The sequence below is a fragment of the Siniperca chuatsi genome, linkage group LG14 (genome assembly GCF_020085105.1).
Source record: "Siniperca chuatsi isolate FFG_IHB_CAS linkage group LG14, ASM2008510v1, whole genome shotgun sequence".
Taxonomy (NCBI): domain Eukaryota; kingdom Metazoa; phylum Chordata; class Actinopteri; order Centrarchiformes; family Sinipercidae; genus Siniperca; species Siniperca chuatsi.
Window position 1 is genome coordinate 28,631,196 of NC_058055.1, and position 16,071 is coordinate 28,647,266.

General features: G+C 48.0%; 2 protein-coding genes across 11 annotated transcripts in view; both read left to right on the top strand.

The window, feature by feature from the left end:
• The window catches only part of LOC122887792 (rap1 GTPase-activating protein 2-like), a 66,899-nt gene extending 56,028 nt beyond the window's left edge, over nt 1–10,871 (top strand). For 4 of the 10 annotated variants that reach the window (XM_044221302.1, XM_044221301.1, XM_044221304.1 and 1 more), the window contains 11 exons: nt 1,293–1,448; nt 2,787–2,858; nt 2,949–3,036; nt 3,564–3,709; nt 4,768–4,872; nt 5,077–5,168; nt 5,350–5,454; nt 6,336–6,423; nt 7,974–8,040; nt 9,190–9,223; nt 10,363–10,871. In XM_044221302.1, coding sequence (XP_044077237.1) covers nt 1,293–1,448; nt 2,787–2,858; nt 2,949–3,036; nt 3,564–3,709; nt 4,768–4,872; nt 5,077–5,168; nt 5,350–5,454; nt 6,336–6,423; nt 7,974–8,040; nt 9,190–9,223; nt 10,363–10,474 — 1,065 coding nt within the window. In that variant the 3' untranslated portion in view covers nt 10,475–10,871. The other 6 variants (XM_044221306.1, XM_044221311.1, XM_044221308.1 and 3 more) reach the window with 5 other exon arrangements.
• A 2,587-nt stretch (nt 10,872–13,458) lies between these two features.
• LOC122887793 (collagen alpha-1(XXV) chain-like) lies at nt 13,459–15,856 on the top strand (the record flags this gene model as incomplete). Its single annotated transcript, XM_044221312.1, has 1 exon — nt 13,459–15,856. A coding segment is annotated over one exon (612 nt), but the record flags the coding sequence as incomplete, so codon positions are not given.
• Nucleotides 15,857–16,071: the final 215 nt, after the last annotated feature.

Genomic DNA, 16,071 nt, shown 5'->3' on the forward strand with positions numbered 1-16,071 from the left:
CGACTCACCGTTACACAGCACGACTCAGCATTACACAGCACGACTCAGCATTACACAACACGACTCAGCGTTACACAGCACGACTCAGCGTTACACAACACGACTCAACGTTACACAACATGACTCAACGTTACACATGACTCAACGTTACACAACATGACTCAGCATTACACAGCATGACTCAGCACGACTCAGCATTACACAGCATGACTCAGCATTACACAACATGGCAACACAATGTAACATAAGAGACGTGACGTGACGTGATTATATCATAACATACAGTATTATAGCATTACGTACTGTATAGAGCATGTAGCATAACATAGCATGATATTAAAGGGAACTTTACCACCTTTCCCCCCGTGTTTTTGTGTCAAAGTGACTAATGGGGACAACAAGTTTAAAAACTGGTCCAGTACTGAGCGAGAGCGCTGCAGCCGCCAAACAGGCTGCAATGCAACCCTCCGGGGCAACAGCACACCGTCAGCGTACGTCCACTAAAAGGGCTTGTTTTTGCCACCAACAGGCTCAGATTGGTCTTCTAGGTGCCTGAAAACATTTTGGAAAGGACGCTACAGAGAAATAAAACCTTTTTCTTTACCTTTCGCTTGATCCTTTGTTACACACACAACACAGGCCTTCTTCCTCTGTGGGCATCGGGTCCCATGAGCACCCCCCAGTCTCCCGGGCCTCGCGGCCTCGGTTCACCCTCCTCTGCCTGTTGCCCGTCCCCCTCTCCTCAGCCGCTCTTCAGTTAGTAGGAGCTCTTCATCCATATATCGTTACTCTGGCTCAAATAGACACGGGCGGCCATCGAATTCAAAGGCCTCATCCAGATCGTCTAAATCGGCTAAATATTCAGCCGCGACGCTGAAAATCTTTTAGATAAGCGACGCTTTCTGTACCCCAACACAACAAACTCCTGTCTCCAACTCTCACTCGCGTTTCCACCGTTGTCTTCCTGCAACAAGTCGGACCGAGACTTCTTGAGCGAGACTTGGTTAGACACAATAACAAACAGACCGGATCGAGCGAAAGGTAGAGAAGAATTTCTCTGTAGGGTTCTTTCCAAAACGCCGTCAGACACCTGGAACACCTGGAACACCTGTCTGAGCCTATCAGGTCACTGTGACACAACACATAATATAACATGAGCTGACGTGAGGCAAGAAGACGCGATGAGGCGTTACAACACAAAGCAGCGGGACGTTATGGCACTTTGTAACGTGCGATACGCCGACAGCGTGACACGGGATGATGTAACTCAAGTCAACAAAGTTCTCCTTCAGCTCCAGAGGAAACGCCACATAGGAAATGACATCGTGGCGGTGGTGTTCCAGGAAGAGGCCACGCCTTTTGTCCCGGACATGATCGCCTCCAACTTCCTGCACGCCTTCATGGTGGTGCAGGTGGAGGAGCCCTGCTCTGACAACGCCTCCTACAAGGTACGGACGTGTGTGTAGAGTGTTTTCTGACTTTTAGCATGTTGGGAAATATTTCATATATTTACTGTTTTCTTTTGACTCTGTTGGTTTTCAGAGTAAATATTCTGAAGCAAACTTTCCTTCCAGCGGAGCAGAGCGAGCAGTTTGAAACTAATCTGTGTGAAATGCAGCTTTGTTTCTGAATTTGTCTCTCTTTGCTTTGTCTTTTGCTTTTTCTGCGTTGGGACAAAACCGGGTGCTGGCGTCACCGCAGGGAATGATTGGCGGAAAGATTTACGGCTTTAAGGCTTTAGTTTATTTTCAAACTGCCTCTCTCTTATTTCTGGCGCCAGGCACGGCTTCCTGTCTGCTGACCGACTGTGTAAAACAGCTGTAAAGTCCACTCAGGAAGTTAGCTTCATGCGCTAATGAACACACACACGCACACACAAAAACACACGTATAGAAAAAAGCTGACATCAAGTTTGAGGAGCCGCTGGTCCCAGAAGTGTTTTTCCTCGTTCTGTATCCAGATTTCAGATTTTGAAACGATGTCACAGAAACCCTCCTGGATGATGTCGCCATCGGACAGGTTCGCGTTCTCACCTCCAGCTTGAATTATTTCAACAAATCAGGTTTTTTTCTGTCAGATTGGTGCGCGGCTCTAAATACTACAATACCCATGAGCCTCGGCCGCTGTTGCTGCGGAGAAGAAGAGCGGTGGTGAATTCAAAATCCAAAATCTAAAACTGAATGAATTTAAGCTGCAGATTGTTGGCAGAATTCTTGGCTCTGTGATTGGATGACTCTTGCTGAAATGCACCATGGGAGTTGTAGTTGACTTCTCTCCTTCGGTTTTTAGAATCAGAATCAGAAATACTTTATTGATCCCCGAGGGGAAACTGTTTCGTCACAGCTGCTCGCTGTCACGTCAGCGCACACAGGAACAGAAATAATAATAAATAAGCAACGAGACAATTATTTCTAGTAAGAGATGTGCAAATCAAAATCTAATACGCTATAATACAGGTGAGATAAATTAAGTATAAAAGCACAGGTATAATACAGGTATGTACGGTATAATAATACAACGTAATAACGTCCACAGTAATATAATTATGTCCACAGGCTTCTTGTAGCTTTGACTTTTCATCGAAGACGCAGATGTTTTCTAACACAGCTGCTCGTCTTTTGTTCTGGCGAGTCAGCAGGAGAGCTTCACGCCCGTCCGGGAAAACGAACAGAATAGCTCCGCCCACTTCAAAGCTCTGCGGCACATGACAAACCAGTCAACTTAAAGCTGTTCAGTTTCTGCCTGTTGTTCCTGTCAGTGACAGTAGAAACTGTTGTGATTGACAGGTGTCCGTCACAGCACGAGAAGACGTACCTCCGTTTGGCCCGCCCCTCCCAAATCCAGCTGTTTTTAAGAAGGTGAGAGGAAGAGGAGTAGGCCTGTAACGCAGTCAGGAAGTACTCGTACCTGTTTCTTCTGAATATAAATTTGATCCTTTGTGTGTTCAGGGTCCAGAGTTCAGAGAGTTTCTTCTCACTAAACTCATTAACGCGGAGCTGGCCTGCTACAAGAGCGACCGCTTCGCCCGGCTGGAGGTAAAACACCCAGAAACACTTCGGACACAGAGAATCGTTTCCCCCCAAGTGAGATCTATATTTAATAAAAACCGTAGCTTCTTCGCTGAATTAAGGACCGAGAGGTGCGACCACATCACACCTGGTTCAGCCTCTTTACATCGGCTCCCTGTTGGTTTCAGGATTGATTTTAAGATCTTGTTGATTACTTTTAAGGCTCTTCATGGCTCCAGACTGTATTTTAGACCTTGTAATCCCTTATGAACCTTCACGTAGTCTGAGATCTTCGGGCAGGGGTCTCCTGTCTGTTCCTGAGTCCAGGATGGAAACTAAGGGGGGCAGAGCTTTGGCCATCAGGGCCCCGAGGCTCTGGATCAACCTGCCCGAAGACATCAGGCTGTCTGAGTCAGAGTCTGACTAAATGTACCTGAGTAGAAGAAAGTAGCAGAAAATTGAAATACACAAGTAAAGTACTGTGTGTGTGTGTGTGTGTGTGTGTGTGTGCGTGTGCGTGTGCGTGTGTGTGTGTGTGTGTGTGTGTGTGTGTGTAGCGGACCCGGGCCGCCCTGCTGGACAGCCTCCATGACGAGCTGCAGAGACGCTCCCAGAGCATGCTGGGATTGACATCAGGTCTCGAGGAGGAGGGGCGAGGTGAGAACGGACACGCCCACGGAGGTCTGCTGGAGTCCATTAAGGTGTGTGCGTGTGCGTGTGCGTGTGCGTGTGCGTGTGCGTGTGCGTGTGTGTGTCATTTTTACATTTTACTTCCGTAATTCTTCTCTGTCTTTTCTTTATTTTTCGTCCTTCAGATTTCTTTCTTTCTTCTGTTTTGTAAAATATATTTATAGATAATATAATGAATATAAATATATAAAATACTTTATAGTGCGATTTACAGAAATATATCAATTATGTATTTTAAAATTATATTTCAGTTTCATTTTGAATTTCCTCCATTATTGAGTGTGAAAGTTCCTTCTGAACCAAAACAAGTCTCAAGGTCCACTTACTAGACCTTTTCCAGGCTTTCAGCCACATCGCATGGTCTTTCTAAGTGGATGGAGTTTGCTTAGTTGTCGTCATGTCACCTGAGTCACATGACGACAGGTGGTTGTATTTTTGGCGGGAGGTCGATTGAGTGAAGTCCATCTCTGAGGAAGACCGTGAGATGCGATTAAGAGCTCGAGAAAAAGGGCTAGAAAGTGGCCCTTGAGTTAAGATGAATCTCTCGGTACAGTGACAGTAAACGATGTTCTCCTGCAGAGGATGTGATTATTTGGACCTTATCAAAGTGTTATAAATAAAGATGGCCGCCGCGTCGCCACTTCCTGCCGCTTCCTGCCGCTGTACTAAATGAAGCCAAAACATCCGGATACGGGAGCAGCCATCTTGTGCTGGTGATGTGATCTGAGCCGCGGTATCGAGGTCCCGCCCACGCACCCGGCTGTCAATCATGACGCGAAACCTCCTTTTTTTAGCATCAGATATCGAATTAAAACCCGAACTCATCAGAAAAACACTTGAACAAACATCAGCGTGGTTTCTGTCGCTCTCATCGCGCTGATATAAAAACCCCCCGACGCGGCTCGTGTCATACGTGCTCGACACAAGCGGCCCGGGCCGTTCTGTCCAAACTGATATTAACCCTCCGTCTAACGAGCCGACCCCCCCGGTGTCAGAGCAGCAGAGCGTTACTGGACGAGTAGCTGTAATGTGCAATGACCGAACCGTCGTCTCTCTCTCTCCCTGTCAGAGGGCGATGCGAGGGCGGAGCGTCTCCATGGAGACCATGTCACGGGGCGGGGCAGGTCTGCCCACCAGTCTGAGCGGGGGGGGTCTGGCACACATCAGCGCTGAGGTGAGCAGAGGTCAGAGGTCGCTGAGAGAACTGGTTTTCTTTACTTCCTCATTTATGTCGTGTTTCCTTTTTATCTATTGCTTTTCCTGAGTTTGTAAAGAACTTCATAACTAACAAAAAAACACTGTTCATTACAGTCGTGACCGGCGGCTCTGCGGAGCGCTGCTCTGCTAACAGCTGCTGTGTTTTGTGTGTTGACGTCAGTGTAACGTGAAGTCTCCCGTGAAGAGGCGATCGGGACTCTTTCCTCGTCTGCTGAGCGTCGACAGCCAAACGGAGAAACACAACCAGAGGAGGTAACTTTGGATTTTAGTTTCCGACGCTGCTGCTGAAGCTCCAGTAAACAACACTTTTCTATTTTGATGGAGCTAGGCTAACAGTTTCCCCCTGCTCCCAGTCTTTGTGCTAAGCTAGGCTTGGTAACTTCACTACATGCGATTCTTTAACGCTTTGGTCTTTGTATTGTGAACGCGTCAGTCTCCTCAGTGAGCAGAGGAGCTTCGACAGCTGCCACCCGACGCTGGAGGTGAGGTCAGAGCTGCCGTCCAATCCCAGCTCTCCAGAGGCGGGACAACGGGACAGGTGTGTGTGACTGCGCAGGTCTTGTTCTTAACTTTTTATTTATCTCTCTCAGCAGCTTTGTCAGAATCACGTTAGTTTTTAATACAAACTTAAAGGTTCCCGGTGGAGTTTTTCACCACTTGTAGCGCTAGTTAGTTTCAGTGGTTTCACACTATTCAACTGATCTGCAGGCAGTGAAGAAGACTGTTAGCAGGTTAACATGGACGTAAACAATAAAGTTTTCGAAATAAATAACAACAACTGCTTTGTTTTACACCTCAAGGATACACAGTGAGGTTTGGTGAGAAACCCATCCATTCTACCGCTTGGTCCCGTTAGGGGTCGCGGGTGACTGGAGCCTATCCCAGTGACTTTGGGCCTTAGGCAGGGTACACCCTGGACAGTGGCCAACTCGTCGCAGGGCTAACACAGACACAGACAAGGACAGACAACCATTCACTCTCACATTCATTCAATACGGGCAATTTAGAGTTATCAATTAACCTACACATGCATGTCTTTGGACCCGGAGAGAACCCACGGTAACACGGGCAGGACATGCAGACTCCACCCAGAGAGATTGTGTGATGTTGGTCTGGTCCGGGAATCGAACCCACGATCTCCTTATTGGGAGGCAGGAGCTTTAGCCGCTCTGCCACCGTCTCACCCACAGTGGTGAGAAACACTGAATGTAAATATAATATATTTCTGATCAGAGGACTAAAGGAAACAGTCAGACATAAAACTAAACACAAATCTATATGAGGAAATCAGGAACATGAAACCAAAAACATGATAAAACAAACAATAAGAATGCACGCACATCCAGAGACAAACGTCTGCACAGAATGCAGGACTGCGTCGTCTGACGTCCAACGGGAAGATGTTTTGTTTTTCCGCAGGATTCACGTGAAGAAGGAGAGCGGTAAGATTTCCAGATCGACATCCAGCTCGTGCAGCTTCAGCATCCCTGCAGACGACACACACCTGGTGAGACACGTACAGCCACAGTGTCCACGTTCATTCTCCGAGTCAAAAGCCAATCGAAAACGGACCTAATTTCAGCCGTCGTGGTCGATAAATTCACTCCTTCATACGGGAACGAAGGGAGTAAAACAGGCTGCCGCCGACGCCGTGACGCACCTGAAAGTACAACGAAGAATACAGAGTTTGCTCTTCGTTTCACGAGTCGACCGAGTCCTCAGAGCTTTTACTTCAGCAAAAGGAGAAATACCACAGTGCAGAAATACTGTTACAAGTCAGAATGTTAGTGAAGTAAAAGTACAAAAGTATTAACATTAAAATAAACTTAAAAGTACTCATTATGCAGAATATCGTATTATTGGATTATTAATATGTAAACATTAATATTTAAGCATCATTAATGTTGCAGCTCACAAAGGTGGAGCTCGTTTTACCTACTTAATATACGTATATCTGACATAATGCATCATAATTTATTAGTTGATTTAATATTTTGCATTAATCTGAATCTGCAAAGTAACTAAAGCTGTCAGTTTAATGTAGTGGAGCAGAAGTATAAAGCAGCATAAAAGTACCTCAGAGGTGTACTTTACTGCAGTACTTGTAGTACTGTGTTGTATGGGAGTATTCGTGTCCAGTCAAACTCAGAGACACGAAACGAATCCGATGTTGGCAAACTCGTGGAGTCGGGTTAGCAGCAGCTCTCTGAGAACCAATCAGAGTTCCCGAGCGTAGTGACGGAGGTTAACCCCGACGTTAGCTACGACTTCACCCTGGAGCGGTAAAGTTGTCTCCAGTGTTCAAATCCAATAATAATGATTTTAATAGTTGCGAGAGACGTAAAACAGAGCCAGTTTCACCCTGATTTTCCAAACCGAGACGTGTTCTTAACTACTGAACATGTTACAGAAATATTACTAACTTATTGTTCCGTCCACGGGATCAATAACAGCTCGACTGTGACGGCAGAATCTGGTGCACAGCTGTATTTAATGAGGTGTCGTTTATGAATCGTTACTGAGGTAAATGTGGCAATTAACGGTAATATTGACTTCAGGTGCCGTAGTTTGTCCTGATGGTGGCGCTAGAGGAAAGGTCATGGGGTCAGTAAATCATCAGGTTCATCCTCTGGAGAGCAGCAAGGGCATCAGGACAGAAATACGTCTTTCATCCAGCTTAAATCCAGTTTTTACACATTCCCTTTTTTCCGGATCAACTGCTGCCAATGAAACTCAACACTTTTCTGCAGACTTTCACATTAAAAGCCTACCAATAATGGGCAGGCTGGAAGACTTTTAATGTGAAACGTCTGCTGGAAGTGTTGAGTTGCATTCGTAGCAGCTTAACTTCGGGGAATGAAACAGAAGAAATGCAGATTGTACTGAATTTATCGAGACAGCAGGTAAACACGGAGGAAGGGTTGAGTTTGTATTGATTGGTGATCAGGAGGAATTAGAAATAAAAGCCTTTTATTAAATTCTGCTGTGGACGAACAAACTGAAACAGAGGTCGTCAGTTTGTAATATTAGTAATCTGTCCTCTCTCTCTGTCTTTAGCTCGCCCAGGCTGCGACGGTAGAAGGTCAAAGTTCAAGTCCGCTCCTCGTCTGCCGCAGCCCCACAGGTTCAGTACAACTTCCTGCTGCATCCACACAGAAATACACAAGTGACGTATTTAAATTACAGGAGACTTGAGTTTATGTCCGTATGAACGAACACGTGGGACTTCCTGTCAGAAAACATCAAATACCGACTAAAAATAATCACCGGTGATTTTTAGGATTTTTCTCCAGACGGCAGGTCCGTGTGAGCGTTTCAATCAGATGCAAATACAATTTAAAAAAACAACAACAAACGCTTGTGTTGCAGGTTGCTATGGCAACACACCATCATGGCATATATATATATATATATATATATATATATATATATATATCAACAACCCGAATATCAATACACAGAGCATTTCTGATGCACTGCAGCCGGACTTAATTACACCTCAGCGCCGAAGCCTTTCACACCGTAAATCACGCGTTGACAGCAGCGCATCTGAACCAGGAAATAAAGATAATAACATTTAGGTAAAGAAACAACACAGACGCATTTTACAACAACTGGTGACATTTCTCAGAGGCTCGAGGTTCAGCTTTACTGTCACTGAACAGCGAACTGCAGCTGCACACACACGACATTATAAACACATATTCAAATATTTTAATTAGAATAAAAGAGAACAAATTATAGAAATAGTAATATGCAAGTTATAGTGCAAAACCTTGAGGTAGTATATAAATAAAGTTTTATTATTATATTATTATTATAGTAGTGGGAACGAGGGTAGTGCAACATGTCCGCCCTTCTGACGTGTTTCTGTTTGTTTGAAGTCGATGACGTGTTTGTTGCTTCCTGTTGTGTCAGAATTAGCAGTTTGCTTGTTTCCTGTTTCAGAGCTGAAAAATAAAAACTCTCCCAGATCCAACCTCAAGTTTCGCTTCGACAAGCTGAGTCACTCTGCGGCGGTAAGTCTGTGTTTGAAAGTCGAGGGATAAAGGTTTTTCACATTTTCAGTTCACCGAGTGTTAACTGTGACTGCGTTTACACCTGTCAGTCAGTCGGCCGTCACTCGGGTTAGTGCTTTACAGTCGGAGAGTGTCGGGTTGCTGAACTCTAACTTGCGTAGCTGCAGTTGGATTCGGTCCTTTATGTGAACGTGCTGAGATGTTTCTGTGCGGTTCAGATGTTTCCTGACTGTGATGCTTCTCTCTGTCTGCAGCAGGGCCACTGAACTGCGAGGACGGCAGTGGGAGGTGCGTACAGTCTCGTGTTTGTGTCCTGCCTGATGCTGAAAGAATAAAAACTGTTAATATTTCAGGTTGTTTTTTTCTCTCTGAACATTTGTGTTTTTCTGTCCAGATGAGAGAAGTTCTGAGCTGATCAAAGTATTGATCCGAGCTTAACGAGCGGTGCCGCGAGTCCTTTGCAGACCTTTTTTTTTTTTTTGGGCCCCGGCTTTCGTCTCTCAGGCTCCACACAGGCTGCCGTATCTTATTGGTGAACGTTGTCAGGGCTGTATGCAAAGGAACGCCTGCAGTTACTACTGAGGGCTGATGGTTACAATTGAACCTCAGTCAAAAACCAAACAGAGCTTTTTGTAGTAAATGTGCAAAGAGTTTTAGGGCCCCTGTCAGAGAAAACGGCTCCTGTAGCCTCCAGTTGTTTTGACTTTTAAAGGACTTGTGTTCGGACTGCCCCCCCACCACTTGGCTCTGTTTGAGACCGTCTCCCTCCTCGGGAAGCAGCTGCGAGCTGACTTTATGGGAGGAGGTGAAGTTAGTGTGTGTGTGGACGATAAGCCGCACAGGTGAGAAGTGTTTTCAGACACTTAGTTTCGGTACTTTATCACCTCCGATGAAGAGCAGCACGCAGCTGCTTCCCTAAACCTTGTCTGATCCAGAGACCAGAGTCCCAAACAGGGTCAGGTGTCTGTCAGGTGGTCTGGACTCTGCCATATCAGCAGAGTGACATGATGCACAGCTGACTGTAGGACAGGTAGAGTCTGGCTTCCCTTCATATCACCTCCATGAAGCCCACTGAGCCTGAATCACTTTCTGCTGCCGTGACTGAACTCTGGTCTCAGCTGAAAACCAGGTCCCTGCTGGACTCCAGCTGCTGCTTCAGAACACATCTGGAACTGCTTTCATTTCCTCCGATAATCAGACGCTTATCGGTGAAACCTGAAACTTCAGCTCGTCAGCGTCCCTCAAAGACAGAGAGACCTCATCCTGAGGTTAAACTCCTCGGCTCCACTGAACGGTTTCAGACCAGCTGACATTTAAATGACAACTTACTAGAAGAAAACTGAAAGCTGAGGAAAAAGGTTTTGTCGTAGTTTTGATTCAGTCGTTAATCTTTTTATTATTCTCTTCTCTCACTTTTCATTTTCCAGAATAACAACAAGGAGGTTCAGACAAACATCAGCCTCCACACGGAGGAGGAGGAGGAGGAAGATGGAGGAGGAGGAGGAGGAGGAGGAGGAAGATGGAGGAGGGGGACATTAATGTGAAAGACACTGATGGACACACACACTGAGGATAAAAAAGGGAAAACACTTCAACATTCGTCCTTCACTGCTGCAGAAGCCTCAGAGGGAATCAGACCTGCAGGACTGTGCATGTCAACAGAGTCACACACACACACACACACACACACACACACACACACACACACACACTGAGGCTGAAGCTTTTGCACTGAGCACGATTTTCAGGCCGATTGATTCACGTCATTTAAAGAGTCGCTCCGTCAGTTTTACGCATGAAACTGTTTATGTTTATTCTCAGCTGGAAAAAACAGCTGGAACAGAAAATAACTCTGATGATGTCATAGTGATGTCATCAGGGGCTCTATTTTGGTGTCGAGGTGCAGGGTGAGGTGGAGGCTGAGGTGGAGGGTGAGGTGCAGGGTGGGCTGGAGGGTGAGGTGCAGGGTGGGGTGCAGGGTGCAGGGTGAGGTGGAGGATGAAGTGGAGGGTGCAGGGTGGGGTGCAGGGTGAGGTGGAGGGTGAGGTGGAGGATGAAGTGGAGGGTGCAGGGTGGGGTGCAGGGTGAGGTGGAGTATGAAGTGGAGGGTGCAGGGTGAGGTGGAGGCTGAGGTGCAGGATGAAGTGGAGGGTGCAGGGTGGGGTGCAGGGTGAGGTGGAGGGTGAGGTGGAGGATGAAGTGGAGGGTGCAGGGTGAGGTGGAGGGTGAGGTGGAGGGTGAGGTGCAGGATGAAGTGGAGGGTGCAGGGTGAGGTGGAGGGTGAGGTGCAGGATGAAGTGGAGGGTGCAGGGTGCAGGGTGAGGTGGAGGCTGAGGTGGAGGGTGCAGGGTGAGGTGCAGGATGAAGTGGAGGGTGCAGGGTGAGGTGGAGGCTGAGGTGGAGGGTGCAGGGTGAGGTGCAGGATGAAGTGGAGGGTGCAGGGTGAGGTGCAGGGTGCAGGGTGAGGTGGAGGATGAGGTGGAGGGTGAGGTGCAGGGTGGGGTGGAGGGTGCAGGGTGAGGTGGAGGGTGAGGTGCAGGATGAAGTGGAGGGTGCAGGGTGAGGTGGAGGGTGAGGTGCAGGATGAAGTGGAGGGTGCAGGGTGAGGTGGAGGATGAGGTGGAGGGTGCAGGGTGAGGTGCAGGATGAAGTGGAGGGTGCAGGGTGAGGTGGAGGCTGAGGTGCAGGATGAAGTGGAGGGTGCAGGGTGAGGTGGAGGCTGAGGTGCAGGATGAAGTGGAGGGTGCAGGCTGAGGTGGAGGGTGAGGTGCAGGATGAAGTGGAGGGTGCAGGGTGCAGGGTGAGGTGGAGGGTGAGGTGCAGGATGAAGTGGAGGGTGCAGGGTGCAGGGTGAGGTGGAGGCTGAGGTGCAGGATGAAGTGGAGGGTGCAGGGTGAGGTGGAGGATGAGGTGGAGGGTGCAGGGTGAGGTGGAGGATGAGGTGGAGGGTGCAGGGTGAGGTGCAGGATGAAGTGGAGGGTGCAGGGTGAGGTGGAGGCTGAGGTGCAGGATGAAGTGGAGGGTGCAGGGTGAGGTGGAGGCTGAGGTGCAGGATGAAGTGGAGGGTGCAGGCTGAGGTGGAGGGTGAGGTGCAGGATGAAGTGGAGGGTGCAGGGTGCAGGGTGAGGTGGAGGCTGAGGTGCAGGATGAAGTGGAGGGTGCAGGGTGAGGTGGAGGATGAGGTGGAGGTGCAGGGTGAGGTGCAGGATGAAGTGGAGGGTGCAGGGTGAGGTGGAGGCTGAGGTGCAGGATGAAGTGGAGGGTGCAGGCTGAGGTGGAGGGTGAGGTGCAGGATGAAGTGGAGGTGCAGGGTGCAGGGTGAGGTGGAGGGTGAGGTGCAGGATGAAGTGGAGGTGCAGGGTGCAGGGTGAGGTGCAGGCTGAGGTGCAGGATGAAGTGGAGGGTGCAGGGTGAGGTGGAGGATGAGGTGGAGGTGCAGGGTGAGGTGCAGGATGAAGTGGAGGGTGCAGGGTGAGGTGGAGGCTGAGGTGCAGGATGAAGTGGAGGGTGCAGGCTGAGGTGGAGGGTGAGGTGCAGGATGAAGTGGAGGGTGCAGGGTGCAGGGTGAGGTGGAGGGTGAGGTGCAGGATGAAGTGGAGGGTGCAGGGTGCAGGGTGAGGTGGAGGCTGAGGTGCAGGATGAAGTGGAGGGTGCAGGGTGAGGTGCAGGATGAAGTGGAGGGTGCAGAGTGAGGTGCAGGGTGCAGGGTGAGGTGGAGGGTCTGTCTGGCATCTGAAGTCAAGTCAGCTGATTTCTACAGTAAAAGATCCCAAACGTGCCTCCGGGGGCTTTACAGTCTGACGGCAGACGGCCGCCTCTGTCCTGTCAGGAAAAACTCCCCCAAAAACCCTTTAATGGGAAAACATCCTCAGAAAGCTCAGGAAGGGCAGCAGCGGAGGGTAAATGTGAAGAATGAACTTCAGGTGACGCCAGCACACCTGAGTCACATGACCTCCTCTCTGATCCAGCTGCTTCCAGTCCGTGCAAACTGTTTCTCTGTAAATCTCCGAGCTGGAGACGCGTTCACAGTCCCGACAAAAATCTAAACAATTCAAACTCGTCTTTCGGGACCTGCCAGTCCTCCCCGGTGTCGCCGTGATCCGAGACACATGGTAACCGCGGCAACGGCTCTGCGCGTCACCGCTTTAAGAGTCTTGCCGCAATGACGGCTGCAGCTCCGCAGTGTTAATTGTGATACAGGCCGCCGTGCGGCTGCGACGAGCAACACGACGTTCAGGTTAAACTTTCTCTACCGCTGTTCCCGAAACATTTGGCTCGTCGGCGGCTTTAACGACTTCGACTGTCAGCACTTATTTTATCACGTAAAACTGTCAAATCTGATTTATCTGAATTAGACTTTAAAAATTATTTCAGGAATGAAAAAAACACAACATGCAAAAAACTAGACCACATTTTCAATTCCAGTTTCCTCTCAGTTATGGCAGCACCGTTACTGTGTGGATCCCTGTGACGACCGTAGGCTCTTCAACATGTCCCGAAACAGAAAGTCTGTATATTAATATAGATTCATATCTGAAAGTCTGCAGGTTTCAGACAAACTCCCAAACTGCCATGCCGGGAAGAGCTCTGCGTTTAATGTATTCATTGTGATCACTGTATCTAAGTGCGCCGCAGGTGAGCCAGGTGAGCCTGGTGAGCAAGGTGAAACTGGTGAGCCAGGTGTGCCAGGTGAGCAAGGTGAAACTGGTGAGCCAGGTGTGACAGGTGAGCCTGGTGAGCCTGGTGAGCCAGGTGTGCCTGGTGAGCCTGGTGTGCCAGGTGAGCCTGGTGAGCTTGGTGAGCCTGGTGAGCCTGGTGTGTCAGGTGAGCCTGGTGAGCTTGGTGAGCCTGGTGAGCTTGGTGAGCCTGGTGTGCCAGGTGAGCAAGGTGAAACTGGTGAGCCAGGTGTGCCAGGTGAGCAAGGTGAAACTGGTGAGCCAGGTGAGCCAGGTGTGCCAGGTGTGCCAGGTGTGCCAGGTGAGCCTGGTGAGCTTGGTGAGCCTGGTGAGCCTGGTGAGCCTGGTGTGTCAGGTGTGTCAGGTGTGTCAGGTGAGCCTGGTGAGCCTGGTGTGTCAGGTGAGCCTGGTGAGCCTGGTGAGCCTGGTGAGCTTGGTGAGCCTGGTTTGACACACTGAGTAGAGATCTGCGCCGTGCTGCCGAGTTCACAAAAATATAGCCCCAAATGTCTGCGTTTCAAACTGGAGGTGTGGAGTTTGAAAGACGTGGCTATTTACCAGGCAGGGAGGCTCTAATGAAAGATCCTGTTGCATTATGGGAAATGTAGGATCCAGTGTTTTTGGAGTTTGACCCATATTAGAGACAGAAAGTCAGGATAGCCCCACTTCTGCTGCACAGATTTGGACCATCTGTCTCCTGTGAGCCCCCCAATTGCAATAATGAACTCACTGGAGTCCTTCTTTATTTCATTGTGATGAAATGAGACAGAAGTCCATGATAGTGCACAGGTGCTGCACCGACAGCCTGGCAATGGTAGCTTTCAGCCTGTTTCCAGGTTTAAAGGTGGAGCGGCTGCAGGAGTTTTTTTGTCTTGTTTTGCTGGAAATCCCTCTCTGGCTTCCCACCTGCAGACACAGTTGTGTTTGTTGGAGTTCTCCACCTTTAATGTTTAAACTGTAGAGTAACTGGCAACAAGGTGAGAAGTTGAACCAGTTGCTGTTAAGTTGCTCTTCAAATCGACTGCAGAGGATTTGATTGGCTGATGAAGTGCAGTATAAGTGATGTCATCCATGTGCTGGACAGAGCGACAGTCTCATTGGTCCTGCTGGACTACAGTCGTGTGAAGGCGCCATGTTATCGGGTCCTTTAGAAAGAGTCAGACTCAGAAACATCCTCCAACTAAAAAACAGTTTACAAACTAAATCCGTCTGACTTTTGATTGGCTGTTGGTGGACACTGTTGCCCCGCAGTGAACGGCACAAAGACAACTACTAATTAGTAAAAGAATGTAAATAAAATAAAATAAATAAAAGCGACTGACGGCGAAACAGCTTGAGAGAGGTTTACTAACTGCAGAAGCAGCTGACTGTGACGTCACCAGTTATCGCCGGCTGCAGTAAAGCTGTTTTAATGTTAAATACTGATGATGTCGTACGAGTCAGGACTCTACTTTTCTAAACAACAATATTTATTCACCACAGATTATGGATAGGCTAACATTTCATTTGTACTTTTAATGAATCTAATATGCATCAACACTTGCAGCTTGAATTGAACTTGGTGAACCTGCAGAAACCCTGTTAAAGCAGCACTAAAGTGACACACTGTGTAGCCACGTTTCTGTAGTTCTTCCTGGTTTCCGCTGTAGACACAAGACTCTGGATCCGCCTGCTGAATATCTGTCTGTACGTTGACACACATCGGCGTCACAATCAAACTGCTGGCCGAGACTCGCTCAGTCCGAGCCGTGCGTCAAGAAGACATTTACGCGACCATCAGAGGGATTGTCATCTTCATCGGTTTGGACCCAGAGCTGCGTTGAAAAAGACTGTAAACCTGCAAAAAGAAGAAGCTGAACTCGATAAACTGACAGAAAACAGATGTTTATTTTGCACTAAAACGACTCAAAGCTCCGTGGATGTTAAACGTGAATATTAAATGTGTCCGACGCAGAGCACCGACTGTTCCTCCTCTTCTCGCTCTGATTTCAGGTGTAAATCTCGTTTTCTGTGTTAAGATTTTTTGCAAAATAAGAGTACAAATTTATTTTGAAAGGGGGAGATGTAGCATGAACACAAAGATGTCGCTGTGTGTCTGTAGTCAATGTTCTGTGATTCCGAAAATCTGACGTCATAAAGTTTCTGCAGGACGAGACTCTGGAACCAGTTACTGAAGATTGTTTCTTATTCCTGATGAAATATTCCTGTTTATTTCTCCACTAATAAATTCAAAATACACTGTAAAGTTTTGCCTTTGAGTTAGTTCAACTTAGAAATGTCATTTAGTTTCCACTTGGTCTTGATGTCCAGCTGATTTTGTAAACGAATAGCAAGAAGAGACTTTCCAGTGTAGAGAAGTTCTAAAGTCCCCATGAAGTGAAATGTTTTCCTGCGTTTCACATCGAAAGAACAAGTTAACAGATCCGGACCTGTTTATTCTACAAATAGTAAAAAAAAAAA